The following is a 27,615-nucleotide window of genomic DNA, read 5'->3' as shown; positions in this document are numbered from 1 at the left end:
AAAACATATTTCAACTCTGCTGAATGTTAAGAATTAACTTTAGTGAATAAAATATCTAATGCTTACGTTTAAAAGTCCTAAGTCATACCCAACCCAATTTATTAAATGTACGATCACCAATATTTTCTTTGGCTTCTTGAACATATTCACCCCCGTGCACTCTTCCCCTTCCGCTCAGCATCTACGCACTTAAAACCCCCTGTAAGCTCAACTCTCGTATTTCTCAGAAAGGCCGTTAATGTTCATGATGCCCCTTTTGCCTTACATGAGCAGGTGCTCAACATTTATTGAATGAGTGTCTGCCAATCCAATGGATGCACTTTTAAAAATTCCTCCCTACACTCACCCTGTGATAAATTATATTTAGATAGAACTTTTTAGATTATGCCCTGCTTTCATGCACATTACCTAATGTAATTCTCATAGTATATATTTTTATCTTTCATTGCATTCTTAGAAGTTTTCCAATATCTTAAATTTATTTAAATGATTCACTTTCCTAATTCATTGCCAGGAGAGTCTCATCATGTCTTTTATGTTACTGTATATACAATACATGCACAGAAAGTGCCTTCTTGCATCAAAGAATCATGAACAGGAAATAAGCTAATGTCATATAAAAGCACACACACACACACACATACACAAAACCAGATTTTCACATCTTTAAAAACATGCTTTCTGGAATATAGATCATATGATCACTAAATACCAGTAAACGCAAAAGTCCATATGATACCACCAATTTGCAACATATTACAGTTTTAAGGCTTACAAAATATGTGTATATGGCTTAAAATCAAATCAAAATAAAACCAAAACACTCTCAAAAGCAGATGAAACGTGTTTACCTCACTGACTCGTCTATCAGCCTTCAGTCTTATTACTCTTTCCTCCTTTAACTGCTTTAGGCACTCCTCCAGGGTTTCCTAAGCAAACAGAGTCAATATTATAACTAATTCATAGTATAATAACCAAAAGCCTTTCCAGCTATTGGTCTCATCAGGATTTAGGGGCAGAGCCAGAAGTGAACTCAGATTTTAGTCTGCTACTGGTCATATCATACCATGCCAGTGAAATGAATGATCAAAATCTATCCAATTTGCAAAGATTTATTTAAATTCCACTCTTTCCAACATAAATTTGTGGCAGGCCACCATAAAAGGCATATGCATATAACATAGTAAGTCAGAAATAAGAAGTTACGACCAAGAAAGAAAAATTCTATTTTTATTTGTGGGTCTCTTTATAGCAGGAAGTCCTATTAACGAACCTGCTTAGCATACCTGAATTGCATAATTGCAGATTCAAAAGCATGTTTTAAAAAAGTAATCACTGGGGCTTTCCTGGTGGCACAGTGGTTCGGAATCTGCCTGCCAATGCAGGGGACACGGGTTCGAGCCCTGGTCTGGGAGAATCCCACATGCCACGGAGCAACTAAGCCCGTGTGCCACAACTACTGAGCCTGCGTGTCTGGAACCTGTGCTCCACAACAAGAGAGGCCGCGATAGTGAGAGGCCCGCGCACCGTGATGAAGAGTGGCCCCCGCTTGCTGCAACTAGAGAAAGCCCTAGTACAGAAACGAAGACCCAACACAGCCATAAATAAATAAATAAATAAATAAATAAAAATAAATTCCCCCCCAAAAAAAAACTTTAAAAAAATAATAAAATAATAAAAAAGTAATCACTTTTAAAGCAATTTACAGTCAAGCACTGTTCCTGGAGTTCCCTGGGTTCCTAGGGTTCGAGCCCTAGTCCAGGAAGAACCCACATGCCTCAGAACAACTAAGCCTGTGCGTCACGACTACTGAGCCTACGCTCTAGAACCCACGTGCCACAACTACTGAGCCCGCGTGCCACAACTACTGAAGCCTGCGCGCCTAGAGCCCGTGCTCTGCAAAAAGAGAAACCACCGCAATGAGAAGCCCGCACACCACTACGAAGTGTAGCCGCCGCTCGACGCAAGCAGAGAAAGCCCGTGAGCAATATCAAACACCCAGCGCAGCCAAAAATAGATAAATAAAATAAATTTATTAAAAAAATCGTACGAGGAAAGAACGATCACTAACTCCATGTTATTTTACAGATGAGGGAAACAGAGGCAGAGAAGTAGAGTAAGTAGAGCAGCACAGCCAAGGTCACACCACTAAGTAGCAGAGCCACACTGTGGACTCAGGAAGCTGGCTGCCATTCCTGCTCACGGAAGTGGTAGTCTTCCCTTCACCAAGGTCACTGAAATAAAATGAACACTGATAAACTATCTTAGGAGTTTTAGGAACTAAGACACTTCGGTCCTTGACGTGGGGACACTGCTTGCAATAGGCAGAATTCTGACAGAGCCCCCAAGATGACCACTTACTGAAGTACACAAACCTTCCACTTATCCAATCAAACTCTAAATGTAGGTGCTGTAGTGAAGGGATTTTGCACATGGAATTAAGGTTCAAAATCAGTTGATCTTTTAAGATAGGGAGATTATTTTAGGTGGATGTGGCCTACTCAGGCACCCCATGAAAAGGACCTGAACTCTTCCTGAATTGAAGTACAAAAGGGACAAAAGGGAGACTCTCCATTGCTGGCTCTGAAGAAGTCCAATGCTGCGGCAGAGAAGGCAAGCGAGAGGCCTCTAGGAGCTGAAACTCTCCCCCGACTGACAGCCAGCAAGGAAATGGGGACCTCTGTCCTGCAACTGCAGAATCTGAATTATGCCAACAAGCCGGAAGAAGCCTGTAGGCATTCTTTCCCAGAGCCTCTGGACGCTAACACAGCCAGACTGACATCTTGATTTCAGCTCTGTGGCCCACACAAACTATGGTGAACATCCAATGTTTGGGGCTCAATATCTTACACTTAAATTTCACGTGCTTTAACACTCTCAGGAGGGAACCCACATGTTCCCGTGTATATCTGAGCAGGAAGCCCAGTCACGCTGTGCCTGGACTTCTGACCTACAGAACTCTGAGCTAGTCAAACAGGTATTGTTTTCAGTCAGTAAGAGTGTAGTAAAAGAATTAATATTCTACTCAACCTCCAGGTTCGTGAACAAAATAAATGATTGTCATTGTTTTAGGCCACTGTTTTGGGCTGGTTTCTTATGCAGTGATAAACAATCATAATACCTATACTTATGAAAACAGTAAGGTATATTTATACATGTTAACTGCTTTGAACAAAAAGAGTGAGGAACTCTATTACCTGCCATCATTGGGAGAGGAGCTGGTATCACTTTCTGGAGAGTAGCTTTTGGTACCTAACAACAATCCTACATCAGGAGTTTACCCTAAGGAAATCAAAGATGTGGGCAAAGATTTATCTACCAACATGATGTCATAACATTGGTTATAACCAAACCCTAGAAGAAAGCTAAGAGCCTCTGAATTGGGACTGGTTTAAATAAAAACAGCTCATCGTCTGAAGGAATGCGTTATGAAGCCACTAAGAATGACAAGAGGTCTCAACCAGAGTTCATGAATGGGCTTCAGGAGTGCTACATTCAAAATATATCTGTGCGTTTTTCCTGGGAGATGATGCATAAGCTTAATCAAATTCTCTGATGTAGAAGACTAGTTAGTGACATGGCAAAATATTTCGGATACTTTTTTAAGACAAAAGAGCAGATTAGGTGTGTGTACATGCAGAGGTGGCTTTTATTTCCTTCAAGAAGTTGTTCATTGTTTTCAAACATTTGCTCAATGAACATATATTTTTATATTCAGAACATGTTTAAAAAATTGAGAGTCTAAGAACTTCAAATTCTTTAATGTTTCATTACCAAACCCAGTCAAGTTTTCAATGAGGAAAAAGGGAAAAAAATTGCAAAATTCCTCTACTTTTAATATAATGGTTTAATCAATCTTCTAAAACTGATTTCAAAGAAATTCTAAACAAATAAACAAAAAAACAAAAAACCCTCAGCACGGTCAGAGGAAGGTAGACTAAAATTCCTGACTGGTTCTAGATAGCACATCAAAGTGCAATTACATGCAACAGTTTCTCCCTCTAATGGAGGGAATTAGAACACAGTGTTCAATTTTTGTGAAAAAGTGTACCCTCCTCCTACAAAGTATTCAGAATTCATGTCCCTTACATGGAAATATGGAACCAAAAAAGTTAGAAAGTAAAATTGCTTGATATTCTATTACTTAAATAAGACTAATGATAAGGCTTTGGAATAATTTTCCTTCCTGCCATCTGCTCTCCATTCCACCCTTCTGTACACCGGCTAGGGTGATTTTTCTGGGACAAAGCTCCCATCATATTGGATATCAAATTTTATGTTCAACTTTTCTCCATTTAACATTGAAATCAATCATTTCTCCTATAATCAGGGGATTCATAACCTTGATTTTTTTGTGTGGGCTACAAAATATTCCACTGAGTGGGTTTACTGGTTAACCATTTTACACATTTAAATTCTTTCCAACTTTTCAATATTATCAGACAAAATAACCGTTTTTATGCATGAAGGCTTTTTTCCATATTGAGAATAACATTCTTACAATAAATCCATAAAAATGAGTTTGAGATCAAAGCAAATGAACATTTTTAAGGCTCTGAGGTACCTATCTCCAGACTTCTTTCCAAACGATTTCTGAGATTTTACACTGCCATCAGCGATGTATCACTTGGTATATAACCTCTACTATAATTGTTGGCTTACTTCCTCACTGAGAGTGCAAGTTATTTGAAGATAGGGGGTGTATTTTATTAAGGTTTATCCCCAGCACCTGTGCCTAGCACAACGTAGACGGTCAATAAATAATTGCTTAATAAGGAGAATCCCTGCCACACACATACATATAAGATGTACGTGTGTGAAAGACAGACTGTGTGTTTTTCTCTAACTGGATAGATGAAAACTTGTCATCTTCTTTAATGTGCAATTTTTTTGCTTATAATTAGTCATTAAATTTCTCTTTTAGATTATATTGTAAATATTCAGATTCTCTGAGGGAAATGGGCCTGGCACTACCCATTAGCTACATAACCTTGGACAAGTTGTATAACTCTAGGCCTCAACTTCCTCATCTATAAAATGGAGATAAGCTCCCATATTACAGAGCTCTTGTGAGAATTACATGAGTTAAAACACATATAAAATTAGAAGAGTGCTTGGTACATAGAATATGTGCAATTAATGCTGAATGAATGAACATGCGAATGCAAACAGTAGTGAAGGACTTAAAATGAAACGGTCTCATCCCACTCCCACATCCAGCACTCAAGAATCGACCGATTCTTTACGCAGTTTTTAATTGTAAAATACGATATGTGTACTGAGAAGTGCACAGAACAAAACTGTCAATGTGACAAATAAAAAGAGAATACTTACATAAGCACTACTAGAATCTGTCAGCATCGCAAAAACCCCCCATATCCTTTTCTCATCACAAGCTCCTTCCCTCTTCCCGGTTAAACACCAACCTCACTTCTTGACAGTCATTTCCTTTAACCTGCATGCATCCCTAACAAAAGAGTTTAGTTGTGTCAACATCTAACTTTATGTACAGGATCATAGTATATGAAGTCTTTTCTATCTTATTTCTTTCTCTCAACATTGGTTTAAAAAATTCATCCACATTGCTGCCTGTAGCTCTAGTTCATTCAATTTTATTGCTGGATAGTTTTCCCACTGTACAAATACACATCATTTATTTAATTTTTGACTCTTAATGGACATTTGGTTTGCTTTCAGTTTGTGCTAATGCAAATCATGGACAGGAATCCTGCTGTACCCGTTATTCTGGTGCATTTACACAGGGCGGGGGTGAGGGCTGCTGGCTCACAGGCTATTTATATACCTTCAGGTGATGGAGAGGGCTAAATGCTTTCCAAAGTAGTTGTGTCGATTTATACTCCAGTATAAACAGGGTAGAAGATTCCCATAGTACTTCAGGTCTACAATACCTGATACTACCAGACTTTTTATTTATGTATTTGTCAATCTGATTGACATGTAGTTTCCTTGGTTTTGACTCACTTTTCACTTGTTACTTCATGAAGTCGTACACTTTTCTGTGTTTACTGGCTGTATGGATTTCCTTTTTTATGAGGTTTACGTCAACTATTGTTATTTTTTATTATTTTATTATTATTATTTACTTTTGGCTGTATTGGGTCTTCGTTGCTGCGTGCAGTGCAGGTTTTCTCTAGTTGCGGCGAGCGGGGGCTACTCTTCATTGCGGTGGCTTCTCTTGTTATGAAGCACAGGATCTAGGCGCGCAGGCTTCAGTAGTTGTGGCACATGGGCTCAGTAGTTGTGGTTCACGGGCTCTAGAGCACAGGCTCCGTAGTTCTGGTGCACGGGCTTCGCTGCTCCGTGGCATGTGGGATCTTCCCGGACCAGGGCTCGAACCCGTGTCCCCTGCCTTGGCAGGCAGTTTCTTAACCACTGCACCATCAGGGAGGTCCAACTATTGTTATTTTGAATTCTTCTCCATTTCCAAGTAATACTCTTCCATGACTATTTTCTCACTAAATTGGAGGCATTATCTGTTCACTTTCTAACTTACTAATAAGCGTTTAGTTCCTCTACACTCTTTCCTACGTCCACACTGCTCAGTAAAGTTATGTCATCATGAGTTATTCCACTGCTCATGATCTCTTTCACTTGTAGTGATATACTTAAAAACCTACATTGTTGATCAACTAGAAACTCTCTCAACGTCACGCTTTGTAAAATGAGGACATTCATAGCATCTTCCCTTTTTTCTACCTTCTGTCTACCTTCCAAACCTAGCTGTTATGTTGTCAAAGTTGAAATTTATATTCTGTTCTATGTGCAGTTAAGTCTTCTGTTATTTGAGAGTCAGTACGGAGTAAGGTTTAAGAGAACAGGCAGAGAGCCTAAACTCAAAGCCTCGATCCAACCTTAAATTAGGTACAGCCTGGGCAAGTTCCTTCCCTGTCTTAGCTTCCTGTTCTCAAAAGTGGGAATGATATTAGCACCAACCTCATAAGGCTATTCAGAGGATTAAATGAGTTAATATATGCAAAAACACTTAGAGCCTAATATATACTAAGTACATACTAGTACACAATACATTTCAGTACATACCAAGTTAATACTAATACATACTAAGTATAGTTTACTTTAGTTATTTGTGATTACATGCACGTTGACAATAAAAGCTGCAAACCAAGACAGTATTGCCATTATTACAATGAAATTAATATTGCCCACTGCAGATGTACTGTGTCTCTGTGTATAGACTACACCTCGTTCCATACTGTGCCAGTGTCACTGCCCTTGTGCAGGGTGACCACATACCCCAAGCCGCCTTGGGCTGTTCCAGTTTATACCTGTTGTCCTGATGTTACAGCATTAGAGCGCCTCCTTACACTATTGAAGTGTAAGGAGTTTGGACAAGTTCTGGTTTGGACAACAAATTAGATACGTGGTCATTACCCCTGTGTGTCACTGAAAAGGGGGACATCTATAGTGTCAAGTTGAAGTGGATTCTTCCCTTCCTCACCAATACTAGGTTAAAAATCAACCATAGTTCAGTGTGCTTCAGGTTTATGTCCGTATAGCCTTTTCTCCTCTGGAGTTCAAGTTCCTTCTCCTCTTACTCTCCCTCCTCCCTTCCAACAGTGCCTAACACCTAGTAAGTACAATATGCCTCAAGGTGTTTCTAAGCTCTCAATCACACAATCAATAGAAGCCTCTCCACTCTAGACTAGCTGCAATCTGCACTGAATCCCCTATTACCTTCCTTCTTGGTTTATTGCCTCATTTTGCTGGATTATGTCTATAAATAGCTTAAGGTGTAGCACAGGAGGTCAATTTTTCAAATTTCTTTGGGTACAAAATATCTTCTTCAGCTTCCACGTATGACTGATAGTTTGGCTGGATACAAACCCCTAGGGTGAAAATTATGTGCCTGAAAAACTTTGGAGGTATCTTTCTAGTGCCTTCCAGGATCCATGGTGCTCATGACAAGTATGATAAAGTCAGATTTTAACCTTTTTTTTTAGGTGACCAGTATTTTTCTCTCTGGAATGGATGTATCCTCTCAGCATTTTATTCTATTTTAATTTATTTTTTCAGTATTTGAAAGTTTCACAATGAAGGGTGCCTAGGTATGAGTCTATTCTTGCTCATCTTGCGTAACTATTTTCAATCTGAGGCCTGATGTCTACTTTCAGCTGTGGGGAATTTTGTTGCCCTTTGACAGCTTCCCTCCATTGTTTTTCTGGGTCTGGAGTTTCTAATAGTAACATGTGGGATCTCCCAGATGCAGCCTCTCTAACATATTTCTATCACATTTTCCATTGTGTCTTTCTTTCTTATATACTGAGAAATTTTTAAAATTCCTACTGAATTTATTTCAGCACCCATATTTTCATTTCCAGGAGAACTCTCTTGCTTTCTGACCATTCTCCTTTTCATTAATACCCTTGTCTTATTTTATAGTTGCTAGCTCTTTCTAAACCTCTCTCAGGATACTAATTAGGGTTTTTTCTTAAATTATTCTGTTCCCTAAATTGTCCCTGGTCCTACTAGGATATGTTTGCACTCTTTCCCCCTCTCTCATGTTGTAAGCTTTACTCAACAGGCAAATGACACTTATTTTCTATTTAAGAATGAGCGCAGGAAGCTCCCTGAAGTCAACGATTGATTGGCTTCTTATGAAGGAAGAAGCGGGCAGTAACTGTAACAGGATCTCCCCCAAACACAGTTTTCTAGGGTGTAAAAACTCATACTAGCTGCCCCAGTTCTCGCCAGTTTCACTGTTTTCAAAATGAAATCATCTCATTTCAGGAGGGTGAGGGCGGGGCTGGGAGTCCACTCCTCCAAACACAACCCTTCAATGAGCTCCCCTATCTCAGTCACACTTTTAACTAACTCCACCCTCTCTCCTACCTGCGCACCTGAGCATGGGGCTACTTTTTCAGGTGGGGTCAGAATCCTCCTCAGTTGCACGTGGTCCCTGTGCATATTCTAGGTGATGCTTTTCCTCTGTTCTACTGCTTCAGTTTCACACTCTTCCACCTGTCTTCTGTCTTTCAAAACTATGTTGAAATCTCTTGATTGTTGTGGGCATATATACTTAAACACTTTGATACCATCACTGTAGTGTCTTGTCAAAACAGAGAAGAGGACTTCCCTGGTGGCGCAGTGGTTGGGAGTCCGCCTGCCGATGCAGGGGACACGGGTTTGTGTCCCGGTCTGGGAGGATCCCACATGCCGCGGAGCGGCTGGGCCCATGAGCCATGGCCGTTGAGCCTGCGCGTCCGGAGCCTGTGCTCCTCGACGGGAGAGGCCACAACAGTGAGAGGCCCACATACCGCAAAAAAAAAAAAAACAACAAAACAGAGAAGAGCTAAAAGATCTCAGTGCATTCTGAATCTGCTATTCTGTGGTCCCAGTGTTTAAACTTCTTGGACTTCCCCAGTGTCTATTACTGCTTTTACAAATACAATCTTGTGGTCTATTCGTGAAGGAAATGAATACACCACATCTAAAATAACAAGGAATGCAGGTTGGATGCTCTAGGGTCTTGTCATACTCTGCCATTTACTAATAAACCACTTACGTTCTACAAATTGTAGGTGCTCATTTATAAAACGAAAGGGAGTAACTCTACAGGAACTATAGATTTCTCCTACTCTAACATTTCATAATTTTCTAAGTTCTTTTCTTAAAATTTCTCTATATTATCATTAATTTTAATTAAAAAATAAAAATCTAACTTTCTCTTTTGAAAATCAAAGAGTAATTCCCGTAGTCGTACAATAATGGGATAAATAGTTCTGAAACCTGTCAAGTGTCATGTTTCATATGAAGAGAAAATCATACTAAATAATTTTAAAAAATTAAACATGGACTTTGTAGCACAAAAACAAGGTCCCCCACAAATGGTGTTCCTTTATTTACTAGAAATGTTCAGCTCTGTATTAAAGTTGAAATAAAATAAATATATTAATTTTGAGGTGTAAAAATTTCTTATAAAAATCAATTTTTCTTTTCTGTCCATACAAACAAAAGTAAGGAATGACATTAGAGGTCAGGATGATTTGGTAATAGAATGTAGCTTCTTGATATTTTTGATTTTAGGAAAGGAGACTATCAACATCAAAACTTTTTTCAACTTTACTTTTATTTAAAATGAGGCCATATTTTCCTCTTATAAAAAGAGAGTTCAACTAGAACTGTCCATTTTCTCATCTGTAAAACAAGAGCACTGAATCAGCTGACTGTATTCATTCAGAACTCAATTTCCTTATCTTATGATCACTAAGGTTCTCCCTAAATCTAATATACTAAGGTTCTAAGGAAAGGAAAATATATTACTAACAACATGTTTTGATTTTAATTTCTTAGAGTTCAAATGTCCACCATTCACCTTGGTCTAAGCTTAAGGAATCATTCAAGGGGATACAATGCAGATGGCATGAGAAAACAGAACCCTCACACAAGCTGTGCTGTGTTGCAATCAGCCTTCCGTTTGAAAAATAATCTTCTCTATAGCTTTAAAGTGATAACTTTGTACCTGCAATACTTCTTGTTTCAAATGGATTTTCTCTGGCTCCTCCTGAACACGTTCTGAGGAATCATCGACCTCTTCGATTTCTGAGGAGGAAGGACTCCCTACTGTCACCGTCACAGGAAATTCTGATGGACCTGAGTGTCACAGGAAGATAGGAAACCATAGAGTTGTTAAACTAAAGTGCAAAGAAAGAAGACAAGATTGCATAAAAGACAACACAAGCCAGATACCAAATATCCAAATATTAGAGGACATTTAACAAAAGTGATCTGAGGTATCATTATTTATAAATGTCTCTCACTGCTCTTTAGTGTAAAACAGGCAATGACTAAGTAAAAGTACAGGAACTTATTTTTGCTATGTTACTGTACAGACCTCTGTTGTACGTGGTTAGGATTAGTAATGGGAATTGCCCATATTATTTTATTAAGTTTCTTTCACAGAAGCCAAGTGAAGATCCAAGGTAAACATTTTTTCTCAAATCAATTTTATACTGCAAATGAAAAATTTATTCTTCACCATCAGACAAAAACAGTCTGGAAGAAAATGTAGTTTTTCAGAGGAAAATACATCAGTAAAGGGACTGATGAATAATCAGGAAGTCAACATATCTAAGCTGTGAATAATAGACATTAGAATTTAAAAAAATAAATCACATACACATACACAACTAAAACTGACCCATCAAAAATTTCATCTTCTCACCACCCTTAAGCCAAAACTACGGCAACAATTCTCCCAGCAAGCTTCACTGCCACTGCAATGTTGTTCAATAGGACATTTCCAAACATTTAAAAACTGACCTGGCCACAACCCCATAAAAGTTTACAGATCATAAAGAAGTGTGCTGGGATTATATAACCACGAAGAAGACAAGTCACTAGGACATCATTTTGACAACAAGCAGCAAACCCTGCAGCATAGGAAAACCCTAACAAGAGAACGTGGTGCACACCCCTCTCTCTGGGAATGCAAGGCCAGGACTGACACCCAAGATGCTCTTCTCTCAACCTCAGCAGTGGTCCCTTTCACAGAGCCACTATGCAGTCTCCCAAGACCACTGGGAAGGAGAATCTGATACTGACAGTATTCGCTTGCCACGAGGCCATAAGCGAGGGAATGTGTGTGGCCTTGGTGAGAGAGCAGAGGTTTGGGAGATGTTGCTTTATATTGGCTTTCAGATCAGGAATTTGTACATATAGCCCGCAAACAACGTTTCTTGAAAATATGTGAACATTCTTGAGTATGACAGCTCCATGTGAGGGGTCAGAAATGGCAGTCAAGTTCGTTTCACTGGGTAACAGCTGATTTGCGGACTGGAAAACAGGATTCCTTGTTTACAGACATCACCACAAGGCTGCCCGTTATGTGCCAAATCCACACAACTACACAGTTGCATTGGGAGAGCGACCAAACATGTTTTACATGGATTTATTTCAGAGAGGGAAATGCTTCTTGTAAGGCTCTGTCAGTTTAAAAAGCAAGAATGACCATCCACCTTTCCCAATTCAAGCCCTATATATCATAAATATGATAGCTACACACCACCAACTGATTACATACATCACGAGCTTTGATGAATGGAAAGCCCCTAAAAAGATAGCAACAAAACGAAGTTAGATCTTCATGTAAATACATCACCAGTTAAACCCAGTTAATACAACTATTTAGTAGTATGAACAGTATCCATACAGAATTGTGTATAAAAATAAATAAGCTCAAAACAAGGACCTGGAGGGCTCTGCTACGGAGAAAACACAACAGAATTCAGCCTACTGGCTTGGTAATAACTCTCTGAACTGCTGAGAGGCCCCTTCAGCTCCTATGTTCAGGACGGTTGAGATTTCAGTCTCTCTTCTTTAAATGGTGATATTAATCGTTCTCTAATTTACCACCCTGTGTGACGAGGATGGACCTGCAATTAAGTGTCTCAGGAAGAAGACAGGAAACCACAGAGCTGTGAAACTCAAGTGCAAACACTGGGGATTCAACACTATAGTTTATGCAACAGCAATTCACATTACCATTTGCAAAAAAGTAGTCGGTTGTCCAGTGGGGATTAGAAACATCCATTTAACATGAGCAACTGAACAGATATTTTACACAGTAACTACTTCAAGTACTATTTAAAATCAATTCTCTTTGTTTTCTTAAGCAATTGTTAATCCCCAATTTCCTGATTACTACCAAGTAAGTCACCTGAAGATCATCTAGAGCCATCTATTTCACTTAGCAAGCCTAAAGCTATAATTCAACCATTTTATTTACTGTTCTGTGACAAATATTACTATGAACAGCTATCCCCTGGATAAGAAATCAGGTAATGCTAGTTTGACTCACTAAATCTGATTTACTGAGTTAATAAGCCAGTTGATTTAGAAGAGGTCTAATGCATATTTTTCATCCATTCTGCATTAAACTATTTCCCATGCCTAAAATGTCTTTTTTCCCATTCGTACGTATCCAAATTCCTACTTCTGTGCTGTAGGGCTTCGCTCAACTACATCTGCCTTTAATGAAACTTTTCTCACATGCACAATTGGTGATCATTTTAGTCTCCTCAAGACTCCCACGGAGTTACCTCTGTTGTGACACTTGAGAAACAACTTGAAACTCCCAATTACTTTTAATTTTTCTTCCTTAGAAGGCTCATTAGGCAGAAGCCATGTGTGAGTTACCTTTTTTCCCTACACAAAGCACCAGAGACCACCCACATAATACAAGTTCCAAAATAAAGAACTCTAAATGACTGAAAAAGACAGGGAATGCAAACAGGTTACCTGTTGCTTTTTGCACTTTCTGCAGGACACAATGGCCGGAAACCAGACACTCCAGGTGGTAGCGCTTCAGGAGGGTAACATTCTTGACCAGCAGAGTGTTTCCTTCCATTACTTACAGGCTTCTTTGTGGCCAAGACTACGTTTGACAAAGCATGAAAACAAGGAATCAAGATGCACCAAAGGTCTACAGAGCAAATGTCACACGTGCACACGTCGAAAGGAATCAAAAAGGCACTTGACAATGATGCCAAGCCCATTAAAAAGAGGATCGGTTTTGTACAAAGGTTTTACATAAGCCAGCATTTTAAAAAAATATAAGTTCTCTACAGTAACAAGTTATTTTAACTAAAACAAAAGTATTGAGATGTGCAGAAATGCAAAAATAAAAGTTTTTAAAAAATCCCAAAGTATGATACATTTTATGTATCATGTAGAAACACTCATGTTTCCTGAATCGTAGAACACCTTTGGCATTTCTGAATCTCAAGGACACAGAAACACAGATACACCCATGACTTCTGCCAAACAGAATCTTCAGAAGTAGACCAAAAGTTAAATTTAAGATGAATTTTTCTATGTAAAAACAATACAAGTTATAAGGCTGCAAGTTGCTGGGGGGTAGGTGAGTCAATTTTACCCTCCTATAAGCCTGTCAACCTTCACTGCTCCTTTGATTTCATATAGAAAACACACAAAAAAACAAATGAAACCCACTGGATGAAAGAGTGAAATGTGGAGACTTACCCTATATTTCAGTAGTAAAGAGGCATTTGGTTGCAAAAACTAGACCTACGTGTTAATATTTTACTTAGAACAAGCCATATATTAAAATTCACATTTAAATATTTAATTTGAATTTACTGAAAACAAACATCATAGGTTAAAATGGTTATATTTATCCTTCAAAGCTACTGTATTTTATGTTATTTTATTTATTTATTTTAATAGATCTTGACTGGAGTATAATTGCTTCACAATTCTGTGTTAGTTTCTGTTACACAACAAAGCGAATCAGCCATATGCATACACATGTCCCCATATCCCAACCTCTTGAGCCTCCGTCCCACCCTCCCTATCCCACCCCTCTAGGTCATCGCAAAGCACCAAGCTGATCTCCCTGTGCTATGCTGCTGCTTTCTACTATATTTTAGCAGCATTAGGATGCAGGGTAAAATGGAGTGTATGCGGTAATATAGGACAAATATTTCATAGAGTGTAGCTTATTGATAATCAACACACGATCCTGTGTGATTTACATGCCTCTTAAAAATATATAGGAGCTCAGTTCATTTTGTGCTATTTTATTGTGTTTTAACTTAATTGCCATCAAAAAAAATGTTTGTATGCATATGGTATGTATGTGTATACCCTTCCTTTCCTTTCAGAAACTAATGCAAATACATTTGTATTAAAATTTTTTTAATTACACTTTTCTTGTTAGGAGATTAAAAAATTTCTAATAAAAGTTCCCATCTTTTATTAGGCATACATAAGTACAATATAAATGTGACACAATTCACACCATTATTTCACCCCTATACTCACCTGGATCTAGGTATATACCCAGATACTGATTTGGCTTACTTCTATGTCTCCAAATAACTGAGGCAAACACAAAAAAAAGCCCAAGAAATAAAATTACTCTTAAAAGAGCTCAATGAGTTTGTATACTTCAGTTACATTTCCACTTTGTTTAATCATGCTAACTAAAAAAAAATGTTTAACTGTTCTCATTCCATGATGCCCTATTATTCTGTACTAGTTTTACAGAATTCCTAATATGTTTTACATATACATGTTTTATTTATATAGATTTCCATTTCTAATATCATAGCAAAAGTCAAGGTAGCTATTTTAAGAATGCTTTACATATGATATAAATTTTTAATAATAATATCTAATTAGTGTGATATCACAAATCTTAACTTCTTTGAATGTACTATTTGATTATTAAAATATCACTCTCTTGAAATAACAATTGGCAGACGATCATAAGCTTTTTTTTGACTTCATAAACACTCTTAACAACTTATTTAATACACTGTTGTCCAAGCAAGTTGATGAATAGAGAATCAAAAACATACAACTTTAAGTAGAAAAAAAAAAGCTGTATTTATGAAGATGTTTACAATAGTTTATTTTAGGTTATTTCCAATTTTTCACCAATTTAAAAACTTGACCAACTCAATGAAACCTTGTGAATGCAATGTTAAAAAGTATAACTATGAATTACAGAATTGAAATTTAGTATGAAAAGATAAGAATGGCAAATTATAATGAAGCTATGTGGAACTATGTTTATAGACAGCAGGAAGAGAAAATTAAAATGTAAATATTGCTTGATAGGATAATGGGATTAGAGGTGGTCTCTTAAATTTTTCTTTTTTATGCTAATACAATACCTTTATAAACCCCAAAAATCTTCAAACAACACATTTTTTAAAAATTGTGGTAAACGACACAAAACAGAAAATTTATAATTTTAACCATTTTAAAGTGGACCGTTCAGTGATATGAAGTCAACAAAGTTTTAAAACTTTCAGAGGGCACCTGAATAAAAGATGTGTTGTCCACTGGTGATTTTAATGTATCTGGTATATAACTAAAGTCACCACAAAACTCTTTGTGGGAAATTGGCAGATCATAAACATAAACAATTTATTTTGCTTTTTATTAAACCTTATTGTTTTGCTGTTTCAAAATTCAAATTTACTCACAAGAAAGAGTCAGTTTCATATTAGATTTGGTTTCACAAATGCTGCTCCTGCTATTCATTCTTATCTCCAAAAAAAAAAGACTATTGTGACTAACGATAATATGTTACAGAAAATAAAAAGTTAAAAGGTTTTCAATCTGCATATCTGGGAACCTAAATTAAAGCATCACACAACATTTTCAAAAACAGAAAAGCCATTTGATTTGACTCAAATTTTAGTTTTAAGATGGCAGAAAGTACCTTGATAATTTTCTTTTAAGAAAGAAAGAAAACCAAGCCATTAAAGAGGAATTCTTCCGAGAGAACTGAAACATGTTATATACCTCTGACTTGGCACTCCTTCCATCTGGAGAACTTGTTTGGTAACTGTTTTCATCACAGAATGATCTAAAGTAAAATGAATTGAAATTAGAGTAATTATTTTCCAATGAGTGGCTATTTCCATTTAAAACCAAAAGCCAACTAATTATTGCTTTTCCCAGACATTTAAATATGAAATCTACATTATATAATTATACACTTATTTCCCCCTTTGTGTATTCTAATTTCGTCCTCAGAAACCTAAGATGCCATCTTGCAGACTGCCCACAGTGGCTACTATTTTGGCAGCAGCAAAGGTCAACTTGAAACATTTTGCATCTCAAGTGGCTTTGGATACCTTTGGATACAAAGTACAGTCTGAGCACCGTCCAGACGCTTAGATACCTAAAGAGCATCTAAGATATCAAACCAGGGCATCCAAGATAACAAACCAAGTCCTGATATTCCCTCAAAAGCTGCTCCTCCCATCAGCTCCCTTCTTCTAAGTGATACTACCCAGTTGCACACATAATCATCAACGACTTGTCTCCTTGTTACTATTTCCTTCATACCTCACATCTATCTGCAGGTCTTGAGAGCTACACCCTCAAAACACAACCTGAATTCAACCACTTTTCATTTGCTGCAAACTTCCAACCTAACCTAGGCCATAAACATCTCTTATTTGGAGCACTGTGATAGTCTCCTAACTGGTCTCCCTATTCCTCTTTATTTATTTATTTATTTATTTTGCGGTACACGGGCCTCTCACAGTTGTGGCCTCTCCCGTTGCAGAGCACAGGCTCCGGACGTGCAGGCTCAGCGGCCATGGCTCACGGGCCCAGTCGCTCCGCGGCATGTGGGATCTTCCCGGACCGGGGCACGAACCCGCGTCCGCTGCATTGGCAGGTGGATTCTCAATCAGTGCGCCACCAGGGAAGACCCCTGTACCTCTTCTTTATCCTCCCAAGTCCCTTCTCTATACCAGGTCACCTTATTCAGATACGATTTGGATCATGCCTTTTTCCAGTTCAAACCCCTCTACTCATTTAGAATAATCCACATCTTTACTCTGGCCTTCAAGACTTTACAAGAGCAGACCCCTGGCTAGCTCCTTGACCTCATGTCCTACCACATTCTTCTTCACTCAGTACTCTGCCCAGATTGGCCTCCTTGCTTTTCCTTAAATACTCCACCCACCTACATGCCTACATACTCATTGCCTCCTTGTCCTGGAATGTGCTTACTCCACATCTTCCATGGCTTGCTCCTCTCTTCATTCAGGTCTCCGTTCAAATGCCACTTCTCCAGTGAAGCTGTCCCCTAACAAACCTATCCAATGGAGTCCTACCTGCTCTCCCTCACTCTCCTTACATTAAGATATTTTTGCACTTCCTACCCTCTAAAATTATATGACTTATCTGTTTACTCATTTCTATCTGATCTCCTTCACTAGAATGTAAGCTCCATGAGGGCAAGACTTTTGTCTGTCTGGTTCACTGCTTTATCCGTGGTCCCTAAACCCATCTCTGGCACACAGAAGATGATTATAAACTTACTTGTGAATCTGACAAATGAATAAAGTACTCCTGGCAAGAATTCAGAGGTTGCACAGGAAAGAAAGAATGCTCTTGGTGGAAGCAGGCTTAGTATCTAGGTTCACCTCTATTCAGAGTAGAGATAAGAAAAATTGACAAGTATAATTCACTTTAATTAGTACAGTAGCTGCTAAAAACATAAGGGAAGTGCAACACTAGAAAAGTACAGTTGAAGCTTGAACAACATGGGTTTGAACCTCGCGGGTCCACTGACACACGCATAATTTTCAGTACATAGGTACTATCGTCCTACATGATCCAAGGCTGGTTGAATCCACAGATGTGGAACCACTGACTATAAACTTATACCCAGATCTTCAACTGCGTAGGGGTCGACACCCCTAACCCCACGTTGTTCAAGGGCCAACTGGATATGATGAGGAAAGTTAAACACATTAAGTTTTAAAAAACTGTCAATACCTGAACAAATTCTTTTTGTTTTGCTATGTGTTTATCAATTTTAAAAAAGTGACCACATACCAACCAGCAGATTTTTTATTATATCCAGAACGAGCAGAGTTCTGTTCGTTTCAAGGGCCTTTAGTAGAGCCTTTGCTCCTTCACTGGTGAGGCCGCACTGCTGCAGGTCAAGTGCTTTCGATGAAAGACAAAAGGTCACTTGCTAACTCTACAGATTTAACATATAGACAACTCTCATTTTCTCACGTGTGGAAGAGTCCTGCACAAGACAAGTCATGGCAGGTTTGTAATTTTGGGTATGGAAAAAAACAGACATATACGCACACACATAATGCATAATCCAATTTAAAAACCTCTTCTTGGATGTGCAATGATAACCCTGGCTTTAGTACCAATAAATCAGACAACATATTTTACAATTACAGAACTGAAGAATAACTGTATATAACCTATGAGCAAAAAGCATCACAAAATGAATCTCAGTTCATAATTAGCAAGGGCGGCAGGGGCATGTAAACCTCACAAGCAAAACCTGGTGGAGCTCAGAAATGCACTGCATTCTTTTGATCATGATCTTCAGCTCCAAATCACACTTGAAACTAGTTCAAAGGGGAAAACAAAATAGAAGAAATGTAATAACTGTTAGTTTTAGAGGAAAAAAAGACAAGTCTAAGAGGATACAAATAATAAAAACTTTCAACAATGTGTGAATAGAGAATACATACTAAAAACCTATCATGAAAGTATGATGGTCAAGAACCCTCGCAGTAAAAGGTCAGACAAAAACCAGAAAAACTGATCATGAATTCTAGTAGTTCTGGGGCTAAACAACCTACTCATTTAAACCAAAGGGATCATCACTAAAGCACAGGGATTAAAAAATATTACATGAAAGGAAACTATCATGAGTCTTTTGTTTAAGTGTTGTGTGGACCATCACATTAAAATAACTGGAGTCTTTCAACACCCCCATGACACACAGAAATAGCAAGTCAGACATACGGATCTGACAGGATATGATACAACCCTTACAAACTCTCACTACAGAAGAATGGACACAGGGTATAATTAACCAAATAGCCAAATTAATACAAACAGCCAGTAAACCTCACCAGTCAATCAAATGAATACAAAATAAAACAAAATGTGGTTATTCTCCTATCAGATGAAGCCACGATTCTGTAAGAAAAGCCTTTAAATAATGTCTATACACTTTGGATCCAACAACTCTCTTTCTAAGAATTTAACCAAAAGAAATAGTCAGAGATATAGGTAAGGATATATATCAGAGTACTATTTGTAACTGAAAAACTGGACAAAGCTTATATACAAGAATGGATAAGCTATGTGCACTGTGGCATATTCATATAATGGAATACTGAACAATCACAAAAAATGATGTAGGAGATGCAAATTTACTGACTTGCTAAAATGCTCATACTAAATTAATTGAAAAAAGTTATAAAATTTGGAGTAATCCCACTTGCATAGAAAATGGACAGGTACTCATTTTTGTAGTTTCACATTTTTTTACAAGTGCTACAGGCCAGTGTTTGTGAGAGGCAGGCTTCCCATCTACTGTTGGGGTGGACTATAAATTGGCATAGCCTTTCTGGGTGGTAATTTCGCCATGTGTATCAAATGTCTTAAAAATAGGTCACACTTAGTCATTCCACTTGTAGTACCTTATTCTACAGAAGTAATCCCGATGCACACAGAGATGTATATACAACGTATTCACATTGTTTCTGACAGGGAAAAGCAAACTGTCTAAATAGAATTGCAAAGAATTGATTAAACTATGGGACATCAATACGACGCAATACTACATGATACATCATTAAGTGAAAAAAGCAGGCATATGAAATAGCAAGTATACTACAATTCTATTTTTGTAATCCCTAAGTGTACATATATATTTGTAGAAAAAAAAAGACTGAAAGTATATACGCCAAAATGAACAGTGATTATATCTGGGTATTAAAATTATAGGTAATTGTTCTCTTGTTACTCTGTATTTTCTGTAAAGGATATATGCAACTCTGAGAGAAAGTTGAAAAGCAAAATAAAAGCTATCAGTAAAATGAGGCTTTAAAAAATCCTATCACAATAGTATCATGCCAAAAGCTAAGCATATTTCATATTAAAAATTCAATATTTTCAATTTTAGAATTTCCCTCTAAGCCATAAATCCTCACTAAGAGATTCTGCCAAAGCACTTGCACCCAGGTCACCAATGAGCGTGTTGCAGTTCAGAGTGATGCGCCTCAAACCAGCCATGCAGTCAAGATCACGTCTCCTGGCATGAAGACTCTCAGCCCAGGTTTCTTCATGCCTTCTGGTAGTCGGATACTTCAAAGGTTTAATGGGATGAAATTAAGATGCTTGAATAAGGAAACAGGGTGTGCCTGAGTATGGCTTATTATGTCAGAGATTTACACACACACACAGATCAAGCATATATGCCAGGAGCATCAACCTGAGAAATTCAACAGTCACTTCTGGTTTACGAGTCCAGTGACCCAGATTCTGCTTGGTCAGTGATTAGATTCTAGCCACTGCATTTCCTGTTTCTGAACACTTATGCAAAGTTGGACAACTCAATTACAGTCTATGAATTATTTTCCTTATCTTCTAAGTCAGGGAATTGGTTCTAAATTCTATCTTTGCTGAGGCCCTATATTTCATCATCCTGTCCTCCAATGGCCTCCAAACACCTGACTGGGCAAACCATAAGAAAACTTTTTAATATGCATCTTATTTATTAACAAATTATATACACAAAGTTCCATACCTATAATTTATGTACATGATAAACTACACAGATTTTTAAAAATAATACAAAGGTAAAAATGTTCTAATATTTTCTTTTCCTAACTCCTAAGGCATTATTTTATTTTACTTATTTTTTATAAAGATTTATTTATTTGTTTGTTTGTTTGTTTGTTTGTTTGGCTGTGCCGGTCTTTAATTGCAGCATGCCGGATCTTTTAGTTGTGGCATGTGGGCTCTTAGTTATGGCAGGCACTTGGGATCTAGTTCCTTGAGCAGGGATCGAACCCAAGCCCCCTACATTGGGAGCACATAGTGTTAACTGCTGGACCGCCAGGGAAGTCTCAAGCATTATTTAAAAAACTATATTTACAAAATGTATCTCACATGCTACCTAGGGTGTGCACACAAGCTTTAGAGGCCTGGGCTATGCAGAGCCAGTTTGATGTACCTTGGGAAAATAATGGTTTGACATTTAAGCAAAAGTACTGTCCTGAAGACATTCAATTCTTTATATTCATAAAGTAAATTTTGGTAACAGGGAACACTGACTGTCAATGAAAAAAGTCTTATTACATTTCTGAAAAAGTAAAAGACTCAAAGTGCCTTTGTTACTCTAAAAGGAAAATCATTAGTGTCATTTTTCTATTAACAATAACTTATTAAAACTCCAAGCAGAAACAACAGCAATCACTTACACAGCGCTTAGTATGTGCCAGGCACTATTTATACAAATAAGTGCATTTAAACCTCATAAGGAGGCATAGAGGTTAAGTGATTTGCCCATGGTCACTAGCTATGAAATGGGAGAAAGGGGATTTGAACCTAGGCCATTTGGCTTCCGCACCCAAGTTCCTGACTGTTTTCTACCTCAGGGGTCAATGCACTTGCCCTGTATAGGCTCAAAGAATTTTTCAATTTTTAAAATCTATATTTAAACATTTCCAGATTTGTGGGCTGTACAGTTACTGTTGCAACTACTCTGCCCCACTGGTGTAGGGTGAAAGGAGCCATAACTACCATGTAAACAACGGGTGCGACTATGTTCCAGAAAAACTTCCTTTACAAAGCCAGGCGACGGGCTGCATCTGGCCCACCAGCCAGAGTTTACTTATCCCTGATCTGCACCATCAAACTATTAAAAAGCCTTCATGTCAAATTATTAACTAACTTTAGGCCTAAATACAGTCATTATAACCACTGTAAAGTTGTTAAGGCATTATTTTAAAAACTGTATTTACAAATTGCTGATGTACTGACTTTTATTAGTTTAAAAACTACAACAGCTAATAAACACTTGATTCATTTAAGTCTTGAAGACTAGAATGGCATAGTTTCTTCAGAGTATTACAATAAAAGTTTTCAGTAAAAAAACATTCATAAAAGTATTATTAGGTATTATATATTAAATCTATTTCTAAAATTAAGTGGACTATCTTTACTAAATGGTAGAATCCCAAACTGAAAACTGGTCACATTCTTTCAGCAAAATGAAAGCTGCGCTCACATGTATCAAAAGACAAAAATTAGGGCTTCCCTGGTGGCGCAGTGGTTGAGAGTCCGCCTGCCAATGCAGGGGACATGGGTTCGTGCCCCGGTCCGGGAAGATCCCACATGCCGCGGAGCGGCTAGGCCCGTGAGCCATGGCCGCTGAGCCTGCGCGTCCAGAGCCTGTGCTCCGCAATGGGAGAGGCCACAACAGTACCACACACACACAAAAAAAAGACAAAAATTAACTGCCCTCTGTATCAATATATTAATGTGTTTCAATCACATATGTTTTCATGAAAGTTTAAACATAAAATCACCTTTAAGATCTAGGCCATGGGATCGGCTCCATGCCATGTCAGAATACACCCCGTGAAGTTTACTTAACTTGTCTTAAGTGTGATAGAATTCTTTATACCTTGACAAATAACTAAAAGGAAAAAAGAAAAACCCACACACACAATAAGATGAAGAGCCTATACATTTGTCAATCTTGACTTATTTGCTTTTCTTGAGTCAGTTGGAAGTTTATAGCCACATTCTCAAAATCATTAACTACAATCTTCCCAAACAGGTAATTGACGAACAGATGCATTCTAAAACTTGTCAGTAACAAAGTGCTATTCCACTTTACAGCAACAGTTTAATTCTACTTAGATACTAAAACTGAATACACTGAATACTGCAAACTTGATTCCCAACCACTCAGCAAAGTACTACATACCTTTTCAGATATAGGAAAAAAAAGAAAAAGCATACGACTCTTCCTATTTTCATTTCCACAGATACATCCCAATCTTAATGATCAATCAGCGATTTAAACGTCAACTATAAACCCAGTATACTGCTGCTATGCAGTGTACTAGAGCAATAGAAGAGAGAGGACCTCAAACCCTCTGTTCCCTCAAATTCAAAGGCAGGCTTCCTGACCCCTCCAGACCACTACTGGACACAGGGAAGGCACACTAATGTTGCAGGACCCCAACCAACAGTCACCTGCGTTGTAATTACTTCCATGACACACCCTCACCAACACCAGAGTTTGCTGCTCCTACGGGACGTTACATGTATTTACTATTTTAACACATACCACAGTGCATCATAATTATGATTGCAGATAGATGTTCTAACAATTGAAAGAGAATGATGACTTTTTTGCTCTTTACATCTTGCTATTTCCCTTCCCATAAAATTTCTTGAAGCGAAACCATAAAATATACACAAACACAAAAAACAGAAAATATACAAAACATGTGCTTTGCACCTTAACGCAAACTTAAGTAAAATGAGTTCTGACAGTATCCGGCATGACAAACTTCCATGGTACAAATGAGAATGGACCAAGGTTTGAGCAGGTACAGGAGACAATCCAGGCATGAACAACACCAAGGAAAGGTAGACAGGAAGTAACATGGTGTGTAGGAAATCACGAGACCAGTCTGATGGGAAGAGACTTAAACAAGACTGAAACTCACTTTCTAAACCTCCATCTCCAACTGGACAATTCGCAGGACACAGGTGCACCAAAGTGGCCAATTTATTCAATCCCTTTAATATGGAGGAAGAGTTTAAAATTTTACTGGTTTAATTTGCCCCAAAAGCAACTCTCAACAGTTATGGCCTCTGTTGTCGGAGCTTTGTATGAAATTAAGTCAAAGTGTGGAGCTCCTTTGCCTTTTTTTTTTTCTCCTTAAAAAAGAAAAGAAACAATTGTTCCGAGTAAAAACAAACATATTCCAAAGCATGTGTACATTGAAAAGTAAAGAAACTTTATTAACAACTTCATAAAAACTGACTTAAAATTTTAAAAAGAAAAAAACATGAAGTCCTTCCGACTGGAGTCGTGTCTCATAGTGTCCTTTCTTTACAGAAATAGTCGTATTATGACACATATGCACAAGGATTAACACCATGACACACTGTACACGGCGGGCCCTGGCGAGCTCACCAGTTGTCGTCTGAGTCCAGGTCTCTGGGGAGGATCCACTCCACGGATGAGCCCAGCAGAGTCTGAAGCTCGTTTGTGAACTCCACCAGATCTAAGAGCTCCTTACTTTCTGGATTACAGGACTCCAGGTCTTTGGGGCAAGAGAATAAGAGACTTGCTGACACTTGCCGGCAGAACTCGGCCTCCGCGATGGTGACGATGTCCACATTTGGGAAATTGCAGCGGAATATGCAGGAGGACATTTGCAGTTTCTTGAGCAGGTCTGAGAGCAACAGCCAGTTACGAGGCCTACACCAGAGAAAGGACAGTGGTTTGAGTTTCCGGCAAAATTAGAGGCGCTCCCAACTATGAACTACCCGTCTCCTGGCGGGGAAAGGGCCTGCTACTTCCACTTTGATTACCCCACCCCCACCCCACTTCTCACTGTCCTTAGAAGGTCTACTTCTTCTTTTTCTTTTTTAATTTTATTTATTTATTTATTTTTGGCTGCATTGGGCCTGTTGCTGCGCACGGGCTTTCTCTAGTTGTGGCTCGCGGGCTCTAGAGTGCAGGCTCAGTAGCTGTGGCGCACAGGCTTAGTTGCTCCGTGGCATGTGGGATCTTCCAAGACCAGGGCTCGAACCTGTGTCCCCTGAACTGACAGGCAGATTCTTAACCACTGTGCCACCAGGGAAGCCCGGAAGATCTACTTCTAGCGGGGGAACTCTGGACTCATGTGCATGTGTTAAGAGACCACCTAGGGCAGACCAGCCAACTTAGACAAAAGCAGGAGCAGCGCCCCTGAACGAGCCTCGTTGCAGGCCACCCCAGTGCTGCCTTGGCTCTGGTCACAACTCAGGTCACCCCTCTCCAAGTAAGTGCACCCCGTTCTAGTCACTGGGGAAAACCAGTCTGTATGCCAACCCAAGGGAGATGGCAAACACCTCTTTGACCTCTCCTCTCCTCCGGCCCTCACGGAGAGAGCATGAGAAACACTCGAGGTCACCTGGCTTTCCTTGCCTTTCCCACACCTCCAACCTGCCTCTCAATGCTGCCGGGAGTGAGGCTTTTTCGAGAAGGGAGGTGGTACAATCCTTCCTGATACCCTGCCACGCTTTATCATCTCTATCCCGAATAGAATGTCACCACAAGGGCAGACACGTTCCCAGCCTCAGAGTCCAAGGAGGATGCTACTCCTTAAGCACCGGGGTCAACACACAGCAGAGCAAGGTCTCCTGATGTGTTCACTCCAAAGGGTTGGTCATGGGGCACAGTGGCCCGACCGTGGGGACAAGACTCGATCTATGCAAATCTGAAGACACATAAGATCCCAGGTGCCACATACGGCTTTCTCTAATCTTATACGAGAAGCGGGTACACATCAGTATCGTCCCGTGGACCTCACGCGCCTTGGAAGGCCCCTATGGTAGCCGTTTGGGGAGGATCCCTTCCCCAAGAGTTTAGTGACTGAAACTGTGCAATTGCAGTCGCTGACTCCCGTGTCCTTTGGGCTCTAGGGGTGTGTTCCAATGAGGGCAGTTGGCTGGGGAGCCCTCCCACCCCCAAACTTTTCTGGAAAAGTTCTACTGCATTATGTGAGGTCGGTGGACACTTGGTGAGGAATTCACTCACCCCCCAACCCAGCCAACCTCATCTGCTGAAGGGGATTTCTAACTCCTGCCACCCCACAGAGCAGCTGGGCTGGCTCTTGACCACATGCTGGCCACGCTCACCCCTGAGCGACGGACACCTGGACGTTATAACACGGCAAAAGGGGGTCTTCGGAAAATTCAGATTCCAATAGGTCACCATAGGCCTCGTTGCTGTCATCCTGGTCCTCCGGTCCTGGGGGATTTGCTAAAACATCATAACCACTTTCATCATCTGGTTCTAACCGGGGGGGCAAACAAGAGAGAGGTCAGTAAGCTGGAACAAGATTCCAGCTGTTCGCCAAAAAGGACTCTGGAAAAATTCTTTCCCAAGCAAGTCCTGCTCACAGCACCACCACCACCCCCAGAAGCCCAACTGAAACGAACAAGGCTGTTCAGCACACACAGAGCTGCCAGAGAACTCCGAAGAGCAACCGGGGCTACCGTCGTCAGGAGCCTGCAGGTTATTTAAACAGTCTGCAGAGGTGGGGGGGGGGGAAGAGAGAGAGAGAGAAACAAGATAACGCCTGCTGGTAAGAGGCAAATGCTGCTGGAGTTCGGGAACATCTCACGCTGGGGCTGGTGTCACCTCCTGACAAGTCCCACTGCACACGCCTCCAGGTATCTGACTGAAACCTCCCCACGCGTCCACCCGCCTTCCTGAGGGACTGCCCGCCTCACCGCCCCAGCCTGCCAAACAAAAGCTAGCCTGGCTAGCTAAGAGTTTTCCAGCCCCCCACCTCGCAAAACTCAAAGTACGTATCTCTTCTTTGACAGACTAACGTTGGGCCGCTTTTCCCAGTAAAGGGTCACTTAGAGTAAACGGGGGGTGGGGGTAGGGGGAACCCAGGTGAAAGGCTGTGAAGTCACCGTCTAGATGCTTGAACAAGACCGTGTCTTGACCTCTGCCGTACCTGTTAAGAACTTCTCCAGAAGTTCGCTGTGGTTCACTTTCTTGATGGTTCTACCTGAGTACGTAGCCAGGGTAGGAACAGCACCGTAGGAGAGGAGCAAGCGGACAATTTCGAGATGATCATTCTTGACAGCATCGTGGAGAGGCCTAGGAGAGGTGCGGGGGATTACACCTGTGCACGCGACGCTTGCTTCTAAGTACACGGGGCAAAATCGAGCGTGTGCGGCCAAGCCTCGTAGGCGCGCTATTTCACCAAGGAGGTGAGTGTACGGTCGCTGCGACAAATTACTCTGTTATTTCAACACATAACCCTTTACGGGACAGGTGAAGGGACCATCTCAGGCCTAATTCTTCAATGCAAATCTCTCTTAATGCATGGCCCAAGGAGGAACTCAGGCCACGATGAAAATGTTTCCAATGAACTTAAATAGTGACAGACTGTATGAAGGTAACATACAGCGGGGTGGGGGGAAGAACCCCAGCACCACGGAAGCAGATACGACAAGCCATTGTTACACCATTACAAACAAAACCCAAAAAGTGCAGTTGGTAAAAGA

General features: G+C 39.7%; 2 protein-coding genes across 3 annotated transcripts; both read right to left on the bottom strand.

Moving 5' to 3' along the window:
- Positions 1-851: 851 nt before the first annotated feature.
- Positions 852-16,418, bottom strand: LOC308610784 (uncharacterized protein). Of its 2 annotated transcripts, XM_081259792.1 has the most exons (6): positions 16,315-16,418; positions 14,821-14,877; positions 13,276-13,411; positions 10,499-10,629; positions 5,335-5,467; positions 852-929 (listed from the first exon to the last, which is right to left on the bottom strand). In XM_081259792.1, exons 3-5 carry the CDS (start codon positions 13,382-13,384, stop codon positions 5,390-5,392), a joined length of 318 nt encoding a protein of 105 aa, XP_081115918.1. In that variant the 5' UTR covers positions 13,385-13,411; positions 14,821-14,877; positions 16,315-16,418; the 3' UTR covers positions 852-929; positions 5,335-5,389. The 2 variants fall into 2 exon arrangements, with proteins under 2 accessions (XP_081115918.1, XP_081115919.1); XM_081259793.1 differs by lacking the exon at positions 14,821-14,877.
- A 6,544-nt stretch (positions 16,419-22,962) lies between these two features.
- Positions 22,963-27,302, bottom strand: LOC308610783 (BCL-6 corepressor-like; the record flags this gene model as incomplete). Its single annotated transcript, XM_081259791.1, has 4 exons — positions 22,963-22,999; positions 24,518-24,805; positions 26,230-26,386; positions 27,060-27,302. Coding segments are annotated over 4 exons (725 nt in total), but the record flags the coding sequence as incomplete, so codon positions are not given.
- Between the last annotated feature and the right edge of the window lie 313 nt (positions 27,303-27,615).

The sequence above is a fragment of the Mesoplodon bidens genome (assembly GCF_964165515.1).
Source record: "Mesoplodon bidens genome assembly, contig: HAP1_SCAFFOLD_1567, whole genome shotgun sequence".
Classification (NCBI taxonomy): domain Eukaryota; kingdom Metazoa; phylum Chordata; class Mammalia; order Artiodactyla; family Ziphiidae; genus Mesoplodon; species Mesoplodon bidens.
The sequence above is the reverse complement of the archived record's forward strand: the minus strand, read 5'-3'. Positions and strand labels throughout refer to the sequence as shown.